We start from the raw sequence: 26,660 nt of genomic DNA on the forward strand, positions 1-26,660 counted from the left end.
GGATTAAAGACCTAAATGTAAGGCCAGAAGCTATAAAACTCTCAGAGGAAAACATAGGAAGAATACTCTTTGACATAAATCACAGCAAGATCTTTTTTGACCCACCTCCTAGAGCAATGGAAATAAAAACAAAAATAACCAATTGGGACCTAAGGAAACTTAAAAGCTTTTGCACAGCAACAGAAACTAGAAACAAAACGAAAAGGCAACCTTCAGAATGGGAGAAAATATTTGCAAATGAATCAACAGATAAAGGATTAATCTCCAAAATATATAAACAGCTCAAGCAGCTCAATATTAAAAAAACAAACAACCCAGTCAAAAAATGGGCAGAAGACCTAAATAGACATTTCTCCAAAGAGATATACAGATGGCCAAGAGGCAAATGAAAAGCTGCTCAACATCACTAATTATTAGATAATGTAAATCAAAACTACAATGAGGTATCACCTCACACTGGTTAGAATAGCATCATCAGAAAATCTACAAACAACAAATACTAGAGAGGGTATGGAGAAAAGGGAATCCTCCTGCACTGTTGGTGGGAATGTAAATTGATACAGCCACTATGGAGAACATTATGGAGGTTCCTTAAGAAACTAAAAATAGAACTACCATATGACCCAGCAATCCCACTACTGGGCAAATACCCTGAGAAAACCATAATTCAAAAAGACACATGCACCCCAATGTTCACTGCAACACTATTTACAATAGCCAGGTCATGGAAGCAACCTAAATGCCCATTGACAGACGAATGGATAAAGAAGACGTGGTACAAATATACAATGGAATATTATTCAGCCATAAAGAGGAACGAAACTGGGTCATTTGTAGAGACATGGATGGACCTAGAGACTGTTATACAGAGTGAAGTAAGTCAGAAAGAGAAAAACAAATATCGTATATTAACACATATATGTGGAACCTAGAAAAATGGTACAGATGAACTGGGTGGCAAGGCAGAAATAGAGACACAGATGTAGAGAACAAACGTATGGACACCAAGGGGGGGAAGGTGGGGTGTGGTGGTGGTGGTGTGATGAATTGGGAGATTGGGATTGACATGTATACACTGATGTGTATAAGATAGATAACTAACATTGAACATGGGAAAAATAAACAAATGATTAAAAAAATAAAAAAACAAATAAGGTACTTTGTAATTCAAGTCAATTACATAAACATTTATCATGAAACTACAATAGTCTTTACAGATCTACACAATTTATACTTGGTTTTCTAATTTATGATTAATTTGGTTTCTCTAGAATAGAATGTCCTGGCCTTCAAATTGTTTAATCATCTAATGTGAATAAATCTTTCTGTGAATAAATAAAGTCACTATGGTTGATTAGAAAGTAGAAAAAAACAGTTATTATCTGTCACTAGATTCTAGGAATTTCCGTCTTTATATCAACCAAGATTTTTTTCCAGGTGCCATTTATGTCAGTTATCAATTTATTGCCTCTCAGCTCTGAATCCACCTGTTCTTTATGTTCTCCAATAATGGAAGTGGACTCTATAAATATTTCTCCTTGCCATCTGGTCCAATCGGAGACTTTATCACCAGAGGGTGCTGGAGGGACACGGAGAAGGAAGAGGTGTCTCCTGGTCACGTGCACTCATCTCATGGGGCTCCTGCAGTAGGAGGGGCTCTTTTCAGCAGTTTTGGTGACCAGCAGCAAGTGGCCCCTGACAGCTTCTCCCAGCACCATGCCCTGTGGCGGCTTCACAGCAGCCTGGTCACAGGAGGATGACCATAAATGGTTTTTCTTGCACACTCTCCTCCGGGGACTTCATAGGGAGGGCTGCCAGCGATGCACCTTGCCTTGGATGGCTTGAGTGAGTTCTAAAATATGGCAGTGCCCTGATATCAGTGTCCTCCAGCACTCCAGGAGGTGGACTCCTAGAGACCCCACCTGTGTGACACCTTGGGGGACTTCCCTGTCATCTTGGGAGCCACACTGCACCCTCTCCAACCTAGTCTGGATCTCAGCCCTGGGTGGGGGTGGCCTCTTGCTCAGTGCTCCATCTCCGTTCTAGGAGTGATGTCTGTTCTTTACAGTATCTGCTATTTCTGTATTTTTTAGGGTCTCTTGCGAGGCAATCTCCCATGACTCCAATCAACTGTTAATAATTCTTTTTTTAAAATATGGAACTCTTCACAGATCTGCATGTCATCCTTGCACAGGGACCACCCTAATCTTTTCTGTATTGTTCTAATTTTAATATATGTGCTGCTAAAGCAAGCACGATAATTCTTTACATTGCACTTTCCCACTTCAGATTACTGTGCAGCTTTTGTCTTTTTATTGGACCCTAATACATCATTAAATAAGCCATTCTTTTTCATTTGCATGGCAACATTATGAATCATTTTGTAATAGTTTCTATCTGCTACCAGATCTGCTCTATATATTATGTTAGGACCTAGTCCTTTTGAACCACCTTTTATATTTTCTTCCTTGAATAAGTTTCGGTTTATATATATATATATATGTGTATATATATATATACACATATATATATATATACATATTTTTTTTTTTTGGTACATATTTTGGAAGTGACAAATCTGTGATATCTTTGCCCAGTCTCTTTTAGAATGGTGTGGCTCCAGTGCTATGATATTTGAAAACTGGTGAAGCCTTTTTGACATTTCATTTCATTGGAGGAAATTTGATGCTCCATTTGGTGGAATACCTTTACTATAGGCATTCCCCAAATTATTAAAACTTGGAAAAAACATCCCTTGAATATCCACTAGGAACATATTTGAGTTTTCCTGTCTCTTTGCCTCTGTAGCTTTTATTTTATATAGACTTTCTTCAAGTAGCTTCAAAGCAGTAAAGTGTATTTTCAGAGTAGAACCATTCACATGCCACTTAATTCCCTACATATATAAAAGTCTGACCTCTTGGGCGTCTTAGGACCACATTTAGTCCATATTGTCTAACACCACAACATTGAGAAGGCATAAAAGGGAATCCAAGTGTCTAGACCAGACGGATGATAGAGAAGGGTACAAAAAACCTGTAGCAGTAAAAGCATTGTCATCATCTTTAAAAATTCATGGAGAAGTAGAGAAATGTCACCAAAGAAAAGATGGGTTCATTCTATCCTGATTTTCAAAGAGAAAGAAAGGAGATATATTCCAAGAAATAAAGCCAGTGCTTTGATGTCAATTCCAGCAAGGATTATTGAGCAAATAATATGAGACCCTTGGGGGAAGAAAAGTCAGTGGTCACCAAGATCCAGTAGCTTGTATTCTCTAAAACTGAGCCTTGTCAAAAGAAATTCATCTCTATTGCTGAAATATCATTAGATCACAACGATGATGATGATTAATAATAGTAAAAACTAGCAGTATGCTTTTTAATAAGTATAAATGTAGCCTCTAGCACATAGACTGAAATGATCAATCATGCAAATATAGAATGGAGAAGGGGGTCATGATGGATTTTACCTGACTCCAAGCTCACAAGTTTTAAGTAACTGATTAGACTACTGAAAAATTCCAAAGGCAGCACTTAGTAGCACAAAAAGCCTGGGTTTTGGAGTCACATGGATGCAGTTTGAATCCCAACTTCCCAGGTCTTTGCTTGGACAAGTGTCAAACTCTCTAAGCTTCAGTTTCCTAATCTATAAAATGGAGATTATATTGTCTACCTCACAGAGTTGGTTTGATGAGTAAAGAGATTATTTCCAACATTTACCACCACATCTGGCACACAGAAGGCACTCTACTAGTGTAGTGACTATTATTTGGAACTATATTGGTAGAAAGATGTGCTTTTCAAGTGGATAAACAGTCCCACTTGAAAATCTTCACTGGGTGAGACACATCACTGTGTTAATTTCTGCCTACATATTAGAAGGGGAACATAAAAAAGTTATAGCATGTCCAAATAAGGGCAACTGAAATGTTCAATTTCATATGGTTTAAACAAAGAATATAGCTCAAAATTTTTATATGTTCTAGATATTGGACCAGGCATTGGGATGAGAAACATGACTTACATTTTATGCTTATCTCCAGGAGCTCAGAGAACAGTAATAAAGCTAGGTACAGGCAATCAAGCTGCAATGGTATGGGTATTTTAAAAGAAGAAATTTCTCATAATCCAAAAAATATTCCTGGCAAAGCGAATAGTACACAGGTAGAAGCTGGTGTATTCAGGGTGATGGCAAGTACTTGGAATGACTAGATGGCAGGGTGTGCTGAAGAGGGGTTATGCTGGAAACAGAGATGGGCATCCTTTCACAAAGAGCTTCCTCACTGGCCATGCTGGGGAGTCTGGGCTTGATTCCAGAGGCAACTGGAGAGTTTCAGTCTAGGGGACAGATTTCATTTTATTAGAAAGCCCACAGGGTGGCTGCAGTGTGGAGTTGGGATAAAGGGGTCTAAGACTGGAAGCAGCAGATGAGTTGGGAGACAGCACCAACCTGAGTGGTAAGGGGAGCCTGAACTAAGGTGGTGGCTTTAGGAGTAGAGAAGGGAAATAGGTGAAGACAACATCGAGACTTTGGTTTAGATAAATCATAGTTCTAATGAAAAAGAAGAAGATGGATCATAGTTCTAATGGAAAAGAGTTCCAAAAATTCATCTGGAAAATGAACTTATCAAAATTTTGGTAAAGAAAATGGCTACACTTCAGCTTTAGAAATGATGAATTTGAGGTGACTGTGGGAGTCTGGAAAATTCCAGGACATACCTATATACAAAGGACTGAAGCTGAGGAGACAAGTCAGGGATGGAGACATTATTGAGACTATTGATGACAAAGTTCTATACATGGATAAAACATTTCAGGGAAATAGACACAGGAAAGGGCCAAGACAAAAGAATGGAGAGCATTTAAGCAGTCCCCAGATGAAGAGACCTTCACACAGAGACTTAGAAGAGAAAGTCACATGGAAAGGAGAAAAACTGGGAAAGAAAGTTAAAGGAACCAAGACAGGAAAGAAGTGGATAATGGTGCAAAATGCTGCAGAAGTCCAAGAAGAAAATTAAAGGATGTGCACTGAATTTAGCAAATAGAAGGTTGTTATGATCTAATAAAACTATATAAAAACTATATTTAAAAAACTGTAAGTTGCAATATGCTTGATACATATCAAATCCTAATAGTAGGATTCAGTAAGTATTAGAATATGAATATTTAGAGCTCCCTGGAAGAGGAATAAACTGTGAATTCTCTTACACAGGAAGTGTTCTGGCAGAAGTTGACTTCCTGTTACAAGAACTATCAAGAGAGGTTTCCTGCACTGAGCAGGAAGTTGACTAGATGTCCTTGAAGATCCTTTGTAACTCAGAAAGTCTATGAAACCTACATAACTCTTTCTAAGGCAGAACTCAGGAAGAGAAAAACAAAAAGTTGAATAATTAGGACTCTCCCAAGAGATCAAAATAAACATGTGAATGATAGTATATACTGCTAAGAAAACATATTAGATCTTAGATCCAACATGGAAAAATAAAGATAGGATTTTCAGGGGCCTATGAATAATGCAGAATTCCTTTGAAATGATAAGTTTCAATCATCTTCAAGAAGATATGCATTACTTTTGTTCTTTTCAGGGAAAGATATTCAAATACTAGATACTCTGTGTGGTTGTGTTCATTTACTGTTTGTAATGTTCCACTTGACACTCTCACTGCCATCTGCTTCACAGTGAAATATACGTATATATCATTATAGACTTTGTTTTTTCCTAAATTGAAAACCTTGCAGTTTTACAGACCTGGGCTCTCATCAAACCTGTGTATCTCTTCTCTTAAGTATGCATTAGGGTTATATTTAATCAGTGCAAGGAAGGCGTTTGTTAACAAAAAGAGGCTAATCGATTTGACACTTATATGTGAAATTCAAGGTCTAAATTTACTTTATTTCTCTAAATGGATATAGAGAAAAGAGGCAAATGCAGATCACATACAAAATCCCTTATAAGTAGGAATTCTGGAGGACCATTGAAGGAGCCACCTTCCCTGCTTTGGGGCCATCTGGCTCCCACAGATAAAATATCCAGGGCAGAAGGCTGCCTAATACTTAAAATCCACCTTAACTTTCATTACAAGGATGTGAATGTTTGCATTTCCCTAAAGATGATGGCAAGAGGTTCCTCCCTCAATTTTTAAGCCTTTAGGAAGGTATAAATAACTTTTAAATCAGTTCATTTTTCTCGTCACTTTTTCTCTCAGCTCTATCAAAAGACTGTGCAGTTCTGAGGTGTACAGCTCTTTTCTTAAGACCTATACCTCCCACAGCTAGAGAAATAAAAAAGGCAATTCAAACTTGAGAAAATAAAGAGGTAATTCAACCTCAAGAAAATAAAAAAGGTGATTCAAACTCAAATTCAATCCAGTCAGATAGCTCTTGTTTCATCCTTACATGGTAAGTGTGCATCTCTAGAAAATACAGACATTTTCTTCTGTAGTTATAATGCCATTGTCATGTCTAACAAAATCAGTGATAACTCCTACCAGTTCATATTAGAAATTCCCCAACTGTTTCAAAATTAACTTTTTACAATTGGCTCCCTCAAACTAGGGTTCCAACAGGTGCATATGTTGCCTTTGGCTGTTCTGCCTCTTAGCTTTCTTTGACCCCGGAAGTGATCATCATCACACTCTCCTTTATTTTTCCTCATGCCACTGACCTGTTGAAGAAACCAGGTCAGTTGTACTGTGGAATGTTCCACATTCTAAACTGGTCTTCTTGCTTTTTAGTGGTGTTACCAGAAAGTCATTTAAATATGGACTCTTCTGCTCTTTTTGCAAGTTCCTTTATATCCGTAGTTTTCAGAGAGTCTGGATTCTTAGAACCTTCTGATCAGATGCCCCCTTTGCAGACAGTGGGAGAATCCACGGCCAGGAGTCTCCGGAGCAGTGTTTCCCGAAGTCATCTGAGGACCACCATCACATCTCACCCAAGTTACTGCAACAGTCTCCACCTTCTCTCGCTTATTTTTTTCTTGTCTTCCCCTCACCACCACCCCCTCCCTCTCTTCTCATGATATCCAGCACCATCTTTCAAAATGGAAGTCAGACTCCTCCCTGCTGAAAACTTCTCCAAAGATTACACTTGGAATAAAAGGCAAAGGTCTTTACCATGACCCGCCTGGCTCCAGCAGATCTGGTCTCTGCCAACCTCTCCACACTATCACCGACTATCTCTCCTCCTTGCTTAATGCACCTTCTTTTGGCTCCTCAAACACACAAAACTCTTCCTCTCACTGTTGTGGCCTCTCCCGTCGCAGAGCACAGGCTCTGGACGTACAGGCTCAACGGCCATGGCTCACGGGCCCAGCCACTCCGCGGCATGTGGGATCTTCCGGGACCGGGGCATGAATCCGTGTCCCCTGCATCGGCAGGTGGACTCTCTACCACTGTGTCACCAGGGAAACCCGCACACGGAACTCTTTTCAGCTTCAAGCCTTGGCAGTTGTTTGTTGATTCTATCTAGAATGCCTTTCCCTCAAGCATCTGTGTGGCACGCTTCTTACCATCATTCAGCAGGTCTCAGCGCAGAGGCAACCCCAGAGGGCCCTACCTGCATCCCAACCAAAAAGGCCACCACCATCCACACCCCCCATTTCAGCATTTTACCCTATTTATTTCCATTATAGTACTTCCCATATCTGGAACTGTCTAATGAGTTATTTGTAATTACTTATTATCTTTCATGAATCTGTTCTATTGTTTTCTTAAGACTTCCCCCAACTTGATGTTTCCCATGTAATAATTTGCTTGTTTATTGCCTGTCACTTTCCTTTCAAATGTAAGCACCATGAGAGTTGGGAACTTCCCTGTCTTATATCTCCAGCACGTAGCAGTTGCTCAGTAAATCTTGTCAAATAAATGAATACCAAAAACTAGCCAGATTGCTTATATACAGGATACACTCCTAGGCTGCAGTCTCTAAGTGATTTTTATTATGTTAAAAATTGCTATAAAGTATATGCTATAAGAAGAGCTAAGCAAACCTCACACGCTGTATTTCTTAAAAATCAGAATTAAATAATATTCTTCATATTTTCTAACCATATATTTTAGAAAAACCCCCCAATAACCTCTATCTTTGTAACCACCATATTTCTTATATATAGCGAACAATCCAACAACAAAATGCCTTATTTTCCCATTGCTCCAAAGCTAATATGCTCTCATTATTTTATAAAAAGAGAGAACGATATGCATTATTGTACATTCACTTAATTGATTTTTCACAGAAGCACCACTATAGCACAGTTGAATATTTGCAGTACAAGCATTATGCAATTTATATATCAAGATACAGGTCATAATTTATTCAGTATTATCCTTGGTAATTATTATTGAGCACTGTAATTTTCAATACTTAAAGGCAAGTGTGTTCTCTGAATCCAACAAAGGAAAAATACTCACTAATAGAGTAAATTAACATAATGGACTCTATGAATTAAGCTAATGGCTTGTTTCTAAGTCTGCAACACAAAAACCAATGAAATGTAATAGATTAGAAAATTACCACCTTCATCACTGTTGACTGACAAAATCACAAGCACAATTCTGTAATCACTTACTTCCATCAGTAATTTGAATCCTTCTCTTTTCTTGATTTCTTCTACTAGGTACCTAAAAAAAAGTCACAATAATATTTATAATCTTCAATCTAAAAAATCCATGAACATGGCTGACATACAATAAAACTATAATTTCTGATGCAGAGACAAGGCTTAGAAATAAGTAAGGGTACATGTACAGGCACAGGTCTGTATTTAGACGGATACACCTGAGCCTACTGCAATCCACTGGGGCCTGAGTAAAAAGGTACATCTCTTTGATGAGATGATGTCTATCTTACATGTTAGCATCAGACTTCAACCCAAGTGTGAAAGCCACACAAAGCAGATTGGATATATATCTCATTCATATTCTAGATGGGAATTTAGCATAGGTACTTAAATTATCTAGCTGGCTTGGTGGTAAAAGTTTTTGGTGTTTAGTCTTGCTTGTGTGTTCTTTTAAGATCAAGGAAGTGCAACACCATCCTTCCCAAGGCCAGGCCAGAGGGAGGAAAGACTGATCACTGGTATCATGCTAAAAGTAAGTGGGTTGTAGCCATTGATAGAATGTCTATGAAGTTATCTTGAATGTCAGGGAAAAAAGACTTATCGTGCCATAAGCAAAGGGCACAGCTACATGAGATATGGAATGTGATGGAGAAAAGACTAAAATGACATTGAGAATGTAGAGTAAATGAACACTGACTCTGCCCCACTGGGCTTGGTTATTGTCTAAATAAAAAGATAAACCTTCTGAACAATTGGCCTTGAAAACTAGTGATTTGTTCATGAGCTTTGAAAAGTTCATAACACTTGACCCAGTATTTCAAACTAGGGTGTCAAATGTAAGGAAATGATCGGAGGTGCTGACAAAAATGTACTTTCCAGGGTATTTCGTAATTTTATATGTTATAGCCAAAAAGAAAGGAAGGAAGGAAGAAAGCAGGCAAGCAAGCAAGCACTGGCTTTGAAAATCTTGTCCGGTCATATGGAATTATGGTACCATCATACTGAATTGATTGTGTAAATAAATTACATATATTCAATTAATACTTAAGGACAACAAAGAAATGCTCCACTTTGGACCTCAATTCCCTTACCTGTAAAACTGGAATAACACATTCTGATTTTCCAATCTCAAAAGGACGTTGTAAAAAAATTAAATAAAATCATATGTAAAAAATTGTATAGAATATAAACTGTGGAAATGGGGGATTATTATTACTATGTTTATTTACTAAAGGATATTCTAGAATGTGGATATGAAATACACCAGTTAATGGGATGAAGTTCTTTTTTCCCAAACAATTTTTTTAGCTTTTTGCATAAGGTTAAGTATTGGTGCTTAGCATACAGATTATATCATCTTTAAATTATAAAATATCTTTAAAAATCCTATCGGTATTAACTGGATAATATGAATCTTTTATTTTGAGCAATAATGTTGTGACACCACACACGTGTGTGTGTGCACACACGCGCGCACACACACACACACACAGATTCACAAAGTATTTGATGTTTTTTCTACATACTCCTTTCCCTGAACGTTTTTTCAGGAGATGTCATGTAGCTGTAAAGTTTTTACACCGTTAGCACACTGCCTAACTTTCGATAAAAGCAATTCCAATGGTCAATAAACATTAGAAAAGATGCTCAAGATCACTGGTATTCAAAGAAGTGCAAATCAAAACAACAATACTAAACCTGTTGCCCACAGGACACTGGAAACAAATTTAAAGAGGGACAACGTCCAGTGCTAGTGAATGTGATAGAAAGCTGCTATAAACCTTTCAAAATTAATAATACTCGTAGCTTCTGATCCAGCAAACCACTTATGAGATGCTGGTCTACCAGGAAAACCTCATCAACACTAAGACAGATAGATAGAGAGATAGAGAGAGAGATAGAGATAGATAGAGAGAGAGAGAGAGAGAGAGAGAGAGAGAGAGAGATGCATACACAAATGTTGCTGCATCTAAATCTACATGTGCATGTGTATGTGTGTGCATTCCATACGGAATAATTAGAAACAAGATTAATATCCAGAAATTGGCAAAGGGTAAAATAAAATGTATTATAGCAACACATGTACTATGATGCAGCTATTAAAGAGGATGGATTATATCTACTTCAATTAAACCACAGGGATGCTCATGATGTATTAGTAAGAGATGAAAGCAAGGGACTGAGAAACGTAGATAATATGATTCTGCTTTTTAAGAAAATGTAAAAAAAAGAAAAAGCATAAGTGATCCCTCTCCACATGTATATATGATCATGGAATGAAGTATGGAAGACCACATCCTAAAGACATCCTTGATGTCTACCTGAGGAAGCAAGAAACAGGATGCAGTGGGGAGGTAGAGACTGTTTACTCTCTTTTTATATCTCTGCAAAGCTTCATAGGTGTGGTGACTCATAATTTTTGAAAAGGAAATTAATAAAAGAAAAAAATACAAATCACAAAACAAAATAAATAGACATATACAATCTTTATCTATACAAGGAAAGCTTCATGAACCCTATTTTTTCTTACCTTTTCAGGCACAAATATAATGACAATCTGCTAACTCAGTGCCATGATTCCATTCTGAGGGGGCCTGCACTAATCCTGGATACCCCCAGGTTATGAAATCCAGGCAACGACTCTAGAAGATTCTAGTTGTGCAGTTGATCAACTTTGTGATTCTAGGCAAACTCCTCAGACTCCCTGAGCCCTCCTCAGTTTCCTCATGCACGTAATGGAGATGTGGAACTAGATTTGTAAAATCCTTCCCCAACATATAAGACTGTTAAGATGAAACTTCGACACACTGCCCATAGTCTCAGTTTAAAATATCTGTCAAGGGCCTCCCTGGTGGCGCAGTGGTTGAGAGTCCGTCTGCTGATGCAGGGGACACGGGTTCCTGCCCCGGTCCGGGAAGATCCCACATGCCGCGGGACGGCTGGACCCGTGAGCCGTGGCCGCTGAGCCTACGCATCCGGAGCCTGTGCTCCGCAACGACATTGCTCCTGGGAGAAAGGCATCCTAAGGCAGAGCTGAATCATTTCAGTTAAAACTCTGCCTTTTGCAAACCACGTGGATCAATGCCCCCGTGCAGTCACTCTCAGAACCTGTAAAGCCCAGTGTAACAAACACTCCAACTGAACTGAGGGTGGAGGTGATTTGGATAAAGAATTATAACAATAATAAAAGGTTTACACCAGAGTTCCCAAACTATGTTCCTTGGTATACCATGTTAATAGGTTTCCCACATGAAAGTGTTCCATTCAAATAAATTTGAGCAATGCTAGGCATATCCATTAGATTGCTTTTGCTTAAAATTAGAAGTGTACTTGGCTGAATTCATGAGAACATTTATTGAGCTGGTTGGAAAGTTCAGTAATGTCACCAAGAAACAGGCATTTTCTATTATTTCAGCCTGCCATGTTCAGAGTGTTAGTGAATTCACTTGTGTTCACAAGATGGCAGCCACAGCTCCACACATCACATCCATATGTGACAGTGTCCCAGGAAGAAAGAGAGGAGGCTGGAGCAAAATGCATTTTCTCTTAATTTCTATTTAGGTAAGAATATTTTCCTCAGAAGCCTTCATAGAATTCTTCCTGTATCTTATTGACTGAACCTAAGTCATATATCCATCCCTAAGCTAATGACTGGCAAAGGGGATACGCTTAGGTCAATGTTCCCAGCTGGAATGTTGCTATCTATATAAAATTGAGGTTCTGTTGGCAAGGAAAAAGGAAGACTGGTTTTTGGATGAACAGTCAACAGTGTCTGCCTACTGGCTAAAGTTTAAAATGTTCCTATATTACAAGCCCCTCAGAGCCTTTAATGTGCTAATGAACACTTTGAATCTCCAAGAGAGGACCAATGTATTGGTTAGCATTGTCAAAACATATTTGACCATGGAAACATTTTTTGGAAGAACATCTATTAAGATCTTCTGGAATTCTATTATCCCATGGAGCGTAGGTTCAGAAATGCTAGCATAAAGTGCCTCTTCTATAGGGTACCTACCCTCTTCTTAAATAAATGCTTAGGGACTTCCCTGGTGGTCCAGTGGTTAAGAATCTGCCTTCCAATGCAGGGGACTCAGGTTCAATCCCTGGTCGGGGAACTAAGATCCCACATGCCGCAGGGCAACTAAGCCTGCACGCTGCAATTTCTGAGCCCGTGCCACAACTAGAGAGAAGCCCATGCGCCACAACAAAGATCCCGCACGCTGCAACTAAGACCCAACACAGCCAAACATAAAAATAAATTAATTAAATTAAACAAATGCTTAAATGAAATGAGTTTTGGGGGAGGGGATCCAAATAAGGTTTAAGTCACTTCTGCCTACATTCATAGGATGATTTATTCCTCGCAACTTTTCAGTATATGGAAACAGCCTAAAGATAAAATACATTAAAAAAAAAAACAACTCTATTCTTATCTGATACAAGCCAGAAAAAAAAAGATATACATTGAGTTTTTGGATAAAACTCAGGAACCATAAAACACTTCTACCAAAAGGCATCCAGGTAAATGGGTTCAAAAAGCAACAATAGTGTCATAAAATTCACAGTCCTTCCCACTAAGCTTAGCAAAAAGAGAGAAGAGAGAAAAAAAATACGTATTAGTAAGTTTTCACCAATCCTACTGGGTAAAAAACTCATTTTATTAAGATCCTGGCTTAGTTTTGAAATGTACATTAATGAAATCTTGCTCTGAAACATTTCCCTCCTTAGTTCCATGAGTCCATTTAACAGTTCTGCATTTCACTTGCCCTTTTGCAGGACATACATTCCTTTCCAGAAATAGCCTTTCCAGTCCCTTTCTCAATTCACCAGCCACTTGGAGTCTCCCTGGAGCGCTCTGGACCAAGTGCCTCTCCCAGTCTCATCTCATTTGAAATTTCTTCTGATGCAATGGAACCTCCCAGAACTCCTGGGATTTTTTTTCCATATGCTTTCTGTATGCTCTGCATATATGAGAACATATTGCATGGCATGTGTGATTCATCACAGACACCTACATGCTACATTTTACAGCATTGTGATGTTTTTAAAATTACAAATATAAAGAATAAAATGAAAACGTTGGCCCTTCTATAGTCTTCTAGACTCTCTCCCTCTCCTCACCTAGAGAAATACACTAGCACAAAATTGCCTTGTGTTACTGCTTACCTTTTCCATACTGGTACCAATAAATCCCTCAGTGTTCATGCAAGTCAGTGAAATGAATTCCATCTCAGAGATTAAAGAGATTGTGTGTCAGACGAATAGATAAATGATACACTGGAGACCTAGCAACATAGCAGAATGGGAGTTCCTGACCTGTTTGTTGTTCTTGAAAAGACTTATGCACATGACTCTTCTAGATTTGCTTTAAAAATTACCACTTAGTGAATATCCATTTAACTTGAGTGTTGTAACAAAGGCCTACAAGGTGCCCTCAGCAACCAGTAGCCCTGGGTACTGTAACACATTTTCAACTCTTCTAACTAGATATCAGAGATCACAATCACCTTGTGCCCGAAATGGTGGTTTTAATAAACCTCAGCCTTCTGGGTTTCAATTATGCTTAATAATCACATGCTGCTTTAGGTTCCCAATGTCACTGGTTTTCCAACAACCAAAGGAGAAAGCAAGTTTTTTGTCATTAATATTTCTTGAGAGAAAGGTTATCTCATCCATTGGAATGACAAGGGTCAAATGGAAATTAGGGAAAGCCTCAGAGATCTTCTAGGAACTAATTAGTTCCTTCTTGCTGGATTTCTGACAACTCATAAAATAGGAATCATTGTCCTCTTGAAAAGGTCTGCTCTTGCTTTCCCAAGGGAAGAGGGAACATCTGATCAGGGTGATGGCTGCCCATTGGTCCATCAAAATCTGGTCATTAAATCTTAAGGTCAATATACAAATTTTAAAACTAAGTTCCATTTAGATTCAGGAACATGGAAATGTTGTTTCTATGGAATCACTGCAATCCTTACTGCAATATGGCAGGAGAAAAGATTTGCACAGCCTTCTCTGTGTTTAAGAGACCTGACCTAGGTAGGGCCTGTGGGAATGGGCATCTTATCTCCCTTAGGCTGCTGCTGACAGATGTGTACCACAAATAGTAACACAATTGTCATCTGCAGCTTTACTTTGCTAGAGTTGTTACCTACTGGAGAAAATCATACTTCTTGGAAACAAAACAGTGTTGGTCTGACCTAGAAATTAAGCCAAATATAGTCTTTTGACAGTGGATGAGAATCATTTTTATTAGGTAAACTGTAAAACAAGTGGCTGCAGGTCAGTAGGCTTGATGAGAAATGGTATTTTAACTCCCACCAGCCAGTGGTTTGAACCGATTATGCTGGCTCATATAATCAATGGTAGTATAGAGTTAGTTTGTACTGGCTAGTGAGAGCCAATTGTTAAATAATCAGAAATTTACCAGCCGCTATGGTTGGTAGCTTGCAATTTTCCACAGTGGGAATATTTACACCATGGAAATTGGCAGACATTACAAATTGGGGCCTTTTTCCCCTCCTGAGAAACAGTTTACCAGTGCACAACTGCACATAGGCTCCAACTAATAGAATAGACCTCAGAATTCAGAAAATGTTTCCTCTTTCCTAAAAAGCAGAACCACATTCAATTTGAAAAGACGTAAAATCATGAAAATAAAGCACTTGTGTTGCTAATGTGAAATAATTCTTAATCCCAGAGAAACATTCTCCAAGTTTATAATTTCACATTCATTCCAAGTGACATGCCTAAAAGGACTCTTCCTTGGCACCTGTCACTGGGGATGGGGGAAGACAATGGCTTTTGCCCACCCCAGGAATGGACTGTTGGATATCAAGAATGTGGAAAGTTAAGGCAAGAAAACCATTATGACTAATGGCATGACAGAAAAGGGATTATTTTAAATATAGGGCACAGAGTCTGCAGTGATGCTCGCTGAAATGTTAATTCAATTCAACTTGACAAACATTTACAAACAATGTGCTGTTGAACTGAATTGAAATGTTTACATTTATCCTCCTGTGATATTTCTCTGCAAAATTAGGAAGTAACCTTAGACTATAAATTAAATTCCACCCTGAGATGAATGTTAACTTTGTAATAAATACGATCATCAAATATTTACATCTAGCCTTGTTTCAAGACACCTGTCATCGAATTACTTAGCAGCTTTGATAAAATAATGCAGAGTCTAGCATGCTTAAATAGTATGAGAAAAATACAAACAAGGGAACAGAGCTTCCTGAACTTTTAGTTTAATGGGCAACTATGGATATTTGTGGTAGACAGTTTCATGTTTTCACCACTGTGTAGTTATCTCCCCACTTCTGATGAAGGCACTTTATCCCTGCTTCTAACGGAGGTACACTCCTCACCCAGTGTCAGTATATTCTATATACGTAGGAGGAGTCGACAGTCTTCCCAGTGCCAAGGGAGAGCATGTGACTCAATAGCACATTTCCCTGGCAACAGTGATTGATTCAGATATGGACATTTGCCTCATTCAGAAGGAATTAAAACTCTCCCTGGGATTGTTGAGAAAGGAGCACTCTTTCCTTTTGACCTTGAAGTTGAACCTGGGAGGCTATACATCTGACCCTCCAGGGAGCTACCTTCCTACAGAGGAATAAACTGAACATGGAGGAGAGCAGACCTGATTGATGAACAGAGATTAAGGCCTGGTGATCTTGTTTAAGCCCCTAGAATAAGCCATTCCATAGTCATCACTACACTGGCTTATCAGTAACATGAGCAAATAAATTACCTTTCTTTGTTTATAATGCCTTGAATGAAGGTTTCTGTTGCTTACCAACAGACAGAGTATTTACAGATTTTTCAAACTACTTTTTAAACCAAAATCACCAGAATTGCTGACTTCTAATAGTCTTCTGAAAGTGCCAAAGCCGTCTTTTTCCCTGTCCTTATATCTAAGCCCTTCGCCATGTAACCTTGCAGTTCTTTCTGCCTCTTGACATTGAGTTTGGCCATCTGACATTGAGTTAGGCCATCTGATCTCCTTTGGTCACTGGAATGCTAATAGACATGATGCAATCAGGAGCTTAAAGTATGCTTGCCTTCTTGGGCTTCTGTTACCAGCATTACAAAACCAGGCTCTGGCTGGCCTGTTGGTCCAAGGAAGATGCAAGACATGCAGGCAGGAGACCCAGACCCTCCTCCTACCCCCACAGCTGCCGCAGGATGAGATGAAGCCACTCCAGCCAACTTGCAGACCTCTTAGAATAAACGACTGCTGCTTTAAGATATGGGCTTTTAGACAGTCCTCAGTGATGCTCAGAGCATCACTGGCACACAGAGAGGCGTATAGAGCACCCATACCACTTTCCTATAGAGAGAGGAAATTGTTTAAGTCTCTTAAGGAGACACTGCAGGTTTTTGCAATTGAAATATGAACAGGGAGTAAAGAAGGAGAGATTATCCAAACCAGAGATCACAAACTCTGATGCTTCTAGTGGCCAAGCAAGTAAGAAAATAATAACTAATAAAACTCATATAGCATGTGGCATATGCCAGGCACCATCCTGGGTGTTCTACAAATATCAATTCATTTAATTCTATTAACAGTTGTTTGAGTTCGAAGCTGTTGTTACTTCCATCTTACTGGGATGCAATGGAGGTAAAGAAAGTTTTAGCAACTTGTCCAAGTCACAAAGCTTGTAAACGGTGGAGCTAACTTTTGAGTCCCGGCTATTAGCATTCTGTGCCACAGTAAAATAGGCTCAACAAAAACCAGGGGGCGTGGGGGGCACTGTGGGTCTCCAGAGTCAGGCATCACCATGTTCAGTGCCTTGTCATCAGGTGGGACTGAGAACGCTCTGATCTTTTGAGAGAAACCACAAATCTAGATTTTTGACGGTCTCACTATTAAAAATTATTTGGAATGTTTAAATGTTTGATATTTTAAAACACAATCCAGGTTAACCCAATGGAGCTCAGGCCCAACGAATCACATTCAAAACTACATTTGGCCATGGGCTGCCATCCACACACACTGGTCCAAGCTTACCAGCAGAGTCCTGCTCTGGTGGCAAGCACCCAGTACCTGTGTCTCAAGAGCTTTCCTAGTGTCATTGAAAGTGGTTTCAAAAGCTTTGTCCTTACATTACAAGAAGGCAGCAATGACGGTGCTTCCACATCACCCTTACCTGTATGTCTTTCCACCAGCCCCACATTCTCACAGACCATCTTTTCGGGTCCTTGAAGTCACCAGGATCTCCCCCACACCCAGAGATTTGGGCCTGGTGCTCCCTCCTCCTGAATCAATCTTCTCCCCTTTCTTCATTGGGTCTTAGTTGAATGCCACTTCCTCCAGGAAACCTCTGACAACGTCCCTCAAGAACATACTAGGGAACCGTCCCGAGTGCTTCTGGAGCACCGTGTACCTCCCTTTACCAAAAGCTAGGTGCACCTGTATTTTATCTGCTTTGTCACTTGGATGTATCTCTCACTAGGTTGGGATACTGGAGGGCAGAGGGTAGAGCTGCTTTGTTGGCAATTCCTAACACATACTAGGTACTGAGAAAATGGTTATTAGATGAAAGAAGGAATACATATATGGAAGAACATCTTTCTATTAGACACCCATGGACACACACACATACACACAGAGCAAGTACCTAGATAAAGCAAGAGCGCGGTTAACTTTTTCCTCAAGGCCTAATGTGCCCAGGGCCTTCCAGGTCATCCAGAACTTGAATGCGTCCGGTCTTCTGCTACATTGGATAGACTTGTCTCCCGTATCATAGCTGACATCATAGAATTTATCCTGTTGGAAGAGGTAAGATGCCTTGGCAGAGTAGCATTTCTTAAGAAGGTCCTTTCGGGGAAAAAAAAAAAAAGGAAGAAAGACAAACTGTAAGACTGTCCATTTTAGAATGCAGTTGATTTCCAAAACACATGCCCACCAACAAAACCTGTATAATATTCTACCACTTTATGCACAAAGTATTTGGCCTCGCTCTGTGACTGCCCTACGTCAGGAACATTAGGTGTGTATTAACTTTGAGACACAGATGACCCGTTGTGTTTTCAAAAAAACCAAAAACCCCTCAGAGTTGAGAATGCTAAGTCCATCTTCACAGTTGTATTGATGAGTATTAAGAAGCTTTGAAATGATCATATCATCATCTGTATAACATATGACATCAAGATGGGCCAATTTCTCAAGATGAAAAAAAAATTGTCTATAACTCACTCAAGGCTCTGTGTTAGAAAAAAAATACCCAACATATTGTACATACTTTATACAATTTCATAGGCAAAAAACTAGGCTTTTAAATCCAAATCCTTTTTTCAATTCATATCCATATTGAAAAGGCCAGAATTGACAGTAACCCAGAGATTAAAAAAAAAAACCTGAGGAAAGAGCTTATGGAAGAGTCAAACAAGAGTCAACACGTTTTAACCACCACTAAACAGCACCTACAATTCCATAGAATTGTGGAGGGGGGGGTTGGTCTCACACAGGTTTTATTTGCAACCAAATTCAATTTGCATTTACTGACTGGTTACTTCTCTCTATGATTTACCCTGGGTGACAATTTGCCCTGTTTATTACCATTCTAGAGTCTTTACTGTGACCTCAAATTATGAGAGTTTAAGCCCTATTTCCTTCAATGTCATGTGGGATCTAAGAAATCCCAGGTATCCTAGCCCATCCTTCACAGCCCCACAATCCCCTAAGCATCTTCACTCCTAGAGAAAACCCATTAGAACCTTCTGCTTCCCTAGCATAACCAAACTGCTCAACGCCCCTTAATCACTAGATCATGCCCCATTTGTATCTCTGTTCACACAATTTGCTTCTCTTTGTCTCTGTTTTAATGTATTTGACACACTTGAAAGAATAAATGCAGCATATTTATAAGTTGTGAAGTTTACTACCACTGAACACAGTCGCCTCTCTTTCTCTAGGCCTGCCTTTCCTTTGGGTCCCATCTCAAGTTCTGCTTCCCCTCCAGCTTCTTTATCTGCCCATCACGTTGGACTACCTTCTTCTTTTCACATTTGACTGCATTTGTTGCCTTTGCTCCTGTGCTGCCCCTACTAAGTGAGCAGCCCCACATATTTTCTCCTCGTGAGGCCAAGCAGCTTCTTGAGGGCAGGAATCATTTCCTGTCCATGTCCACATCCACAGAACTTAACACCATTGGGCACAAAGACCCTCACTAAGCAGTTAGGGTGAGGACACCACCCCCCATATTCTGTACTTCTCTCACATCCCCCTGACGTTTAGTATGAACAAAATAAACACAGATACAAGAACTTCTCATTTGGTGCATCTTCCAAACTTTTAACAATGCAGAACCATCAGTGTTGTACAGGAAGCTACGGAGAAACTCCCCACGAGTCACGGAAGTCCTAGAAAGTGATCCCTCCTGAAGAAAGAATGTATTACATGCCTCATTTGAGAGATCATCATGTACTTAAAGAATAAGGAGAAAATCTCAAGGTATCACATTCCAAACAAAAGCACACATTCGTTGTCTTAATAACAATACTGCCTTGAGTGGACACTAATCTGGGTATTATATGCTCCAATACCAAAAAGTATGATTCTATAATATGTAAAAAATGATATACCAACTATAGTCAAGAACTCCAAAATCTGGCTCATCCAGTATCCAAAAGTAAACTGATTTTAAACTAATAAAGGAATACTAGTAAGCCCTCAGCCTGGCTCTGATGGGTAATATTGGTAGACACAGGGGAAGAGGAGATTGCCCCGACCTGATCAGTAAGGTAGAAAAAGCCCTTATTCTTTAATCTTTACTATAATTCTATCATCAATCTCTCAACTCTGATCACAGCTGTAACCACTGCATCTCCCTACCCTCAAAGGTCAGGAAATTTGGTTACTGTTTCCATAGCAACTACAGCCTGACCATATATTATAACATTAAAAGACCATTGCAGTTTAAGGACAAACCACACGCGCGCGTCCGCGCGCGCACACACACACACACACCACACACTTATACTTGCATCATCATTATAAATTTACTTTCATCAACCATGAAAGATTCAAAAATTCCCAAAGCAGATGACCTTTGGACATGTCTTGGGCAAGTTTCAGTGCCTTCTGCTAGTGACTGAAAGGGAGAGGAAGCCCATCCATTAGAGGAAGACAAATGGCATCATCACAGACAAATGGAGAAGCAAAGAGCCCAGAAAGCATATCACTGAATGAGTGATTACCCTGTAGTCATGACACTGTTGATCTCGCTGCACTGAAAAATCCTCCTGTCTTGGGAAGGTTTCATAAAGAACAACTAAAAATATTTCGGTATTTACTTTATCAAAATAAATGAAAAGTTTCCTCCCAAAGTCCCTGCTTTGCATTTTAGTTTCTATCTTTGTATTAAAATGGATGAGCTGTCTTTAGTTTTTTTATTGTTTTTGTTTTTTTGCAGTACACGGGCCTCTCACTGCCGTGGCCTCTCCCGCCGCGGAGCACAGGCTCCGGACGCGCAGGACAGGCTCCGGACGCGCAGGCTCAGCGGCCATGGCTCACGAGCCCAGCTGCTCCGCGGCACGCGGGATCCCCGCAGACCGGGGCACGAACCCGCACCCCCTTCATCGGCAGGCGGACCCCCAACCACTGCGCCACCAAGGAAGCCTGTCTTTAGTTTTAAGATAGACATCAACTAAGAGAAGACGTTCAGATCTCCAGAGAAAACATTTTAGAATAAGTATGGTAAAAGTTAACATTTTTGAAAACATTTAATTAGTCACTGCTGTGCTATCAAAGAGAAGGACCATGTTCATCTTGCTCATCTTTATATTCTTAATCCTAGCAGGACAGTAAATACTAGTTATCCGAATTCTAGAAACAAGTATTCGATGAGAATGCCAATTGCTCCATATTGTGATAGCGTCTCAAACAGTTCTCAGGAATTAGGAGACATTGGGTTAGGATACACAGTGACAAGTGAAAGAAATGCAATCAAAGTAACTTAAGCAAAACGGAGAATTTTTATAGGCGCATATATTTAACAATCCAGTCATATATAACCTTCAGGCCAGTTGGATCCAGGATTAAATCTACAATCTGTCTTTTTCCTCTTGTTCTGTTTTCTTCTGTATTGGCCTCACTCCTAAAGCAGAAGGCTGGGAGGAAGGCTTGGAACAGTGTCTTCCAGTAGGACCTGTGAGCCCAGGGGGAGGCTCTGTTTAGAGAGTGATGAGAAACGTAAAAGAGGTAGCCTCGGCTGGTGACGCTACCCAAGCCGAGAGACCACTGGCTCCCAGCCTCAATCTCTTCTGAAGCCAGTGGGCAAGGGAGCCCAGGAAATGTGGTTCCCAGCAGTCAGGTCCCTTGCAGAGCAAAGCTGAGGAAAACTGGAGAATGAATTATACAGTAAAGAGAAATGACAAGCACACTACATGAGTGCAGAAGCCACAACACTCCTTTTCACCAAGCATGTAACAATCATGACCAGAGCTAACATTTATGGAGTCCTTACTGTGTGTCAGGCACTGTGTGTGGATGAATTCATAAATCTCATAACAACCCAACGAGGTAGTTCTATTATTTTTCAGTGCCATTGCACAATGTGTGGAAACTGCAACCCAGGGAGGTTCAGTTAATGACGTCAGATCATGTAGCTACTGAGTGGCAGAGCTGGGTTTCAAACCGAGGCTGCTAGGATTCAGGGAGTGAACTCTTCATCCATTATATTCTACTCTCTCTGCACCGGAGCTTAAATATTTGTGGAGGAGAGGGACCTGTAAACGCTCATGAAGAGTTCTTGAACATGGCAGCAGAGAACATACCACAACAGAGGTCAAAGCAACCCACATCCTGTTTCAGATTCTTTTTTTTTTGACGGTACGCGGGCCTCTCACTGTTGTGGCCTCTCCCGTTGCGGAGCACAGGCTCCAGACGCGCAGGCTCAGCGGCCATGGCTCACGGGCCCAGCCGCTCCGCGGCACGTGGGATCCTCCCGGACCGGGGCACGAACCCATGTCCTCTGCATCAGCAGGCAGACTCTCAACCACTGCGCCACCAGGGAAGTCCCTGTTTCAGATTCTTACTTTGTTCCTGTAAATACGACTTCTAGTCTTACTAGTGTAATATCTTCTCTGTAAAGCATTTTGAGATTTTTTCTAAATACTTGTGACTGGTGATACTTAATTGATCACCAAAAATACATCCTGGATTATGAGGTTACGTATTTTCATTGTCAAAATTAGCTAAGCCATCTTTGATTTCCACAGGCCAGACCAGATCTGCAGGCTCTTTCCAAGGAGTCAGTGACCACTCCCAGTCCTCACTTCTCGCAATCATGTTTTTCAGCTTAACAAAATCTCCTAAAAACTCTTCCCGTATGGCTTTTCACATAATCTGTCCCATATCACCATTATTTACATGCAAGAAATTGCCTAGATGCCTTAGGAAGTGGGTATATTAATCATCTTTGTACTAATTAAGTCATTCCAAAATTAGGTATTGAGGACTTTTATAACAAGCACTATGATGCCAGGAGCTTAGATATATAACCCCATGGAGGTACAACACATCTAGGCTCACACTTGTTGATCGAATGTGCAAAACTAAATTTAGACTATGAATAGCAGGAAGGCTTGGTTGCAATCTAGAATACAAAAGTGAATTTAAAAAATGATTATAGGGCTTCCCTGGTGGTGCAGTGGTTGAGAGTCCACCTGCCGATGCAGGGGACGCGGGTTCATGCCCCGGTCCGGGAAGATCCCACATGCCATGGAGCGGCTGGGCCCGTGAGCCATGGCCGCTGAGCCTGCATGTCTGGAGCCTGTGCTCCGCAACGGGAGAGGCCACAGCAGTGAGAGGAAAAGATTATAGCTTCTGATGTTGTCTTTATTTATTTATTGAGGAAACATTTTGAGAGCCTGAATATATGCCAAAAGCTGTGCTAGGCACTGGGGCTGTAGTGGTAAATGAGAACGCCACTATTCTTAAGAACTTTAATGTGGAAATGGGAACGGAAACACAGTCAGTTACAGTACAGAGCAAGAAGGAGCAAGAAGGAAGGTCATCTTTCACTAACTTAGAGGCATTAGAGGCATTAGCCCACACCACTCCCATATTTTCTTCTGAAATGTAAATCTTCCTTAAATTCGCCCAAACTATGGGTTAGAATGAGCGGATTCAGAAATGAGGAGGCTGAACTAAAAGACATTTTTAAGAAATGCAACTTAATACTTTTAAGCAGTGATGGTACCTACAGGAGAGGGTAAAGTCAGGCTCAGTGTCTCAAAGAACGTGTAAGGGCTTCTATAAATAGGCAAGAAACATTTGATAGCACAGAGAACACTTGGCAATACCTCTGCATGCCCTACACGCATTTAAAAATAGTTCTATCAGGCTTCTCTCTTAGGACAGATGGAGATTTTCTGATCTTCCCCAGGCAACTACCAACATACCTTCTCTGTTAAAGATGATCTAAAACAGTGTTTTTCAGTCTCTGACTACAGCCCACAGTAAGAAATTATTTTTCAATAGTGACAGCATCCACTCTAAAATACATGAAACTGAAACAAAAGTTTCTTGATAGAGTATCCATCACTTCTACATGAAATGCATACTGATATTTTCTATTCCATTTTATTCTCACTGTTCGTTAAAAGGGAAAATAAAACCCTGATGTGACTCACAGTTGACTATATAACTCAAGACCAATTAGTATGGTGGTTCTTAACCCAAGTTAATATTAGAATTATCTGAAGAGTTTTTTGAAAAATAGCAGTGCAGGGTCCTTACTCCAGATCAAAAAATCATAATCTTTGATGTGGAGTAAGGGCAATGCTATTTATTTTAAAAGCTTCCCAGGTGACCCCATTGTGCAGCCATGACTGCAAAGCACTGCTCTGATGGGTCTTCACCTTATGTTGAAAATCCTGATCTAGAAGTTTTGGTTGGCATTACATTCACATTGAATCTAGAAAACTCTCGAGTGTTGAGTTTTCACCAGAGCATATAAACCAGGCTGATTATCTGCCTTCTTTTTGTGCTGTGACTGCCAATCATCCAAGTTTTATTTGTGTGTGAGTACAAGTGAAGAATGACTTTAGTCCATGCAACTAAATAAAGAGCATACAGCTTCGATATGAATAATGCTGGAGTCTTCATCAGGGGTGAAAATGCTCCGAGCTATGAAACATATGTCCAAGGATTTGGTGTGGATGTGATGTGAAAAAAAAACCCCACAACCTTAATCTATTACACTTTTCGATTTGCTGGGTGTTTGTGATGGGAGACAAAGATTCACTTGTTTTTGGAAGCTTAATCATATCAACATGGATACGAGTAAATCTCACTCACTCAACTGAGATCTTGCATTACTCCCATCTCTGAGTTTCTACAATTCTATCTGATACATATCTATTGTCACCCTTCTTGTTGCAAAAGGGAGTTAAGGCAGCTTACAAAAATACGATATGGTGGGATTAGAAGAGAAAAGGAGGAAGGGGAGGCAAGACAGCAGGGAAGGTAGGAGGATGAAGGAGGTGGGGACGAGGGGGAGGGGGGGAGGACACGGGGTCCATTCCGACAGAAAAGGTGATGTGGAAACACGATGAAATGTGGAGTGACATCTGTGCACAAAAGGTACGCGAGAAGGAGAATGAAAGGGGACAGATATTTGCCAAGGTCTCAGCACACCCGGTCCCACAGGCACAGCAAAAGCGTCCAGGTGTCACTCGCTTCTTCTGAGCGCTGAGTCTTGACTGTGAACTGTCAACTACATCATGCTGCCCCATCGTCTCACTCATCATTCATCTGTAATTTGAGGATAATGACATTGTGTTGCATCCCACCTCCCAGGGATGGATATTCATGGCACAATGTTTAAGTGAATGTCTGGAAGGAAACATTTATTAACTCAAGACATATTTCTTCAGTCTTGATGGCTTAGTTGCCTCTCTCCAAAATAGGTGGACAGACATAGATGGAAATGGGGTCTTTCAAATTGGACAAAATGGACACCGAGCAAGTGTGCTGCTTTGGACGGGGGCTATGAGAGTGATTCTACAGCAGGAGCACAGTATTTAACAAAATCAATCTATGTCTCCAGCTTATTGCAATGCTGTTCACAGGGGCACCTTCAGCAGCAAGGCTGCCGGCCTACATTTCTGGGAGTTTTAGCATCCTTGAGAGGTCTGGCCTCTGAGTCCTGGAGCACAGGTAAGAGATTGATTTTGCACAGGGAAATGCTACCCAGGAGGGCCATTTCTGAAACACAGTTCCCTGATTTTTGTAAAAATCCCATGAAAGGGTTGTTGGAAATTGTTGATATTACCATAACCATGGGCAATCCCACAGAAAACTGGCTTAAATAATAGTTTGAAATGAACTAGGAAGCACTTGGTAAAAACCTCTGAATAGAACCTGGGATGTAGTGAACAAAAGCATTCTTTTCCCAAAGACTCGTAAAATACAGAAATGTGCTAAAACGACAAAGAATTTTCCCACTGTACACATGGACCTTTGTCCACACAGAAGAATCTGTGCATTCACATGTGCCCTCCATCTGGAGAGAACAAGGAAACAAGAAATGGCACGTGCACAGGGTGCCCAGCACACGGCTGGCGGCATACTGTGCACTTCGGGACATTCTCTCACTCAAGGTCATAGCACTTCTTCGAAACGGGAAGTGTCTCCATCTTACAGATAAAATAATGGAATTTCAGAGAAATTATGCGACTTGTCAAAGTCACACAGGGCAGAAGCACAGGCAGAATCCGAACACATGTCTTGCTGGGCATCAAGGGCCCTAGGTGGAGGGAGGCATGCACTGAGAAATCGTATTTAATCCCAGAATTTCCTAGTCAAACTGTGGTCCCAGAGCGTGGGGAAGACAAAGTCCTCTCCTCTGGAGGTTCTAAATCAGGGATGGGCGAGTCTGTAAATGAGTTCTGTAAACAGCCAGAGAGTAAATATTTTCAGCTTTAGAAGCCATGGGATCACTGTCACGGCTATTCAACTCTGGGAGTATAACATGAAAGTAGCCATATGGGATGCTTAAATGACCAGATCACACATTCTCCATTTCGGACTGTTTAGAACAGGTCAGAAATCAGGCAGTAACTGGGGTGAAGGCTTCACT

The 26,660-nt window shown here is 40.3% G+C and overlaps 1 protein-coding gene and 1 non-coding gene across 2 annotated transcripts in view; both read right to left on the reverse strand.

Moving 5' to 3' along the window:
• Positions 1–26,660, reverse strand: part of GADL1 (GAD like acidic amino acid decarboxylase 1) — a 258,300-nt gene that overhangs the window by 71,655 nt on the left and 159,985 nt on the right. The window contains exons 13-14 of the mRNA XM_024743478.1: positions 18,192–18,391; positions 8,569–8,620 (exon numbers count right to left, since the gene is read on the reverse strand). Coding sequence (XP_024599246.1) covers positions 8,569–8,620; positions 18,192–18,391 — 252 coding nt within the window. The remainder of the gene's footprint in view (positions 1–8,568; positions 8,621–18,191; positions 18,392–26,660) is intronic.
• Positions 2,150–2,256, reverse strand: LOC112398794 (U6 spliceosomal RNA). The gene has a single exon (XR_003003065.1). It is a non-coding gene; the product is annotated as a U6 spliceosomal RNA (small nuclear RNA).

This window comes from Neophocaena asiaeorientalis, unplaced genomic scaffold (assembly GCF_003031525.2).
Source record: "Neophocaena asiaeorientalis asiaeorientalis breed wild unplaced genomic scaffold, Neophocaena_asiaeorientalis_V1.1 scaffold332, whole genome shotgun sequence".
Classification (NCBI taxonomy): Eukaryota; Metazoa; Chordata; class Mammalia; order Artiodactyla; family Phocoenidae; genus Neophocaena; species Neophocaena asiaeorientalis.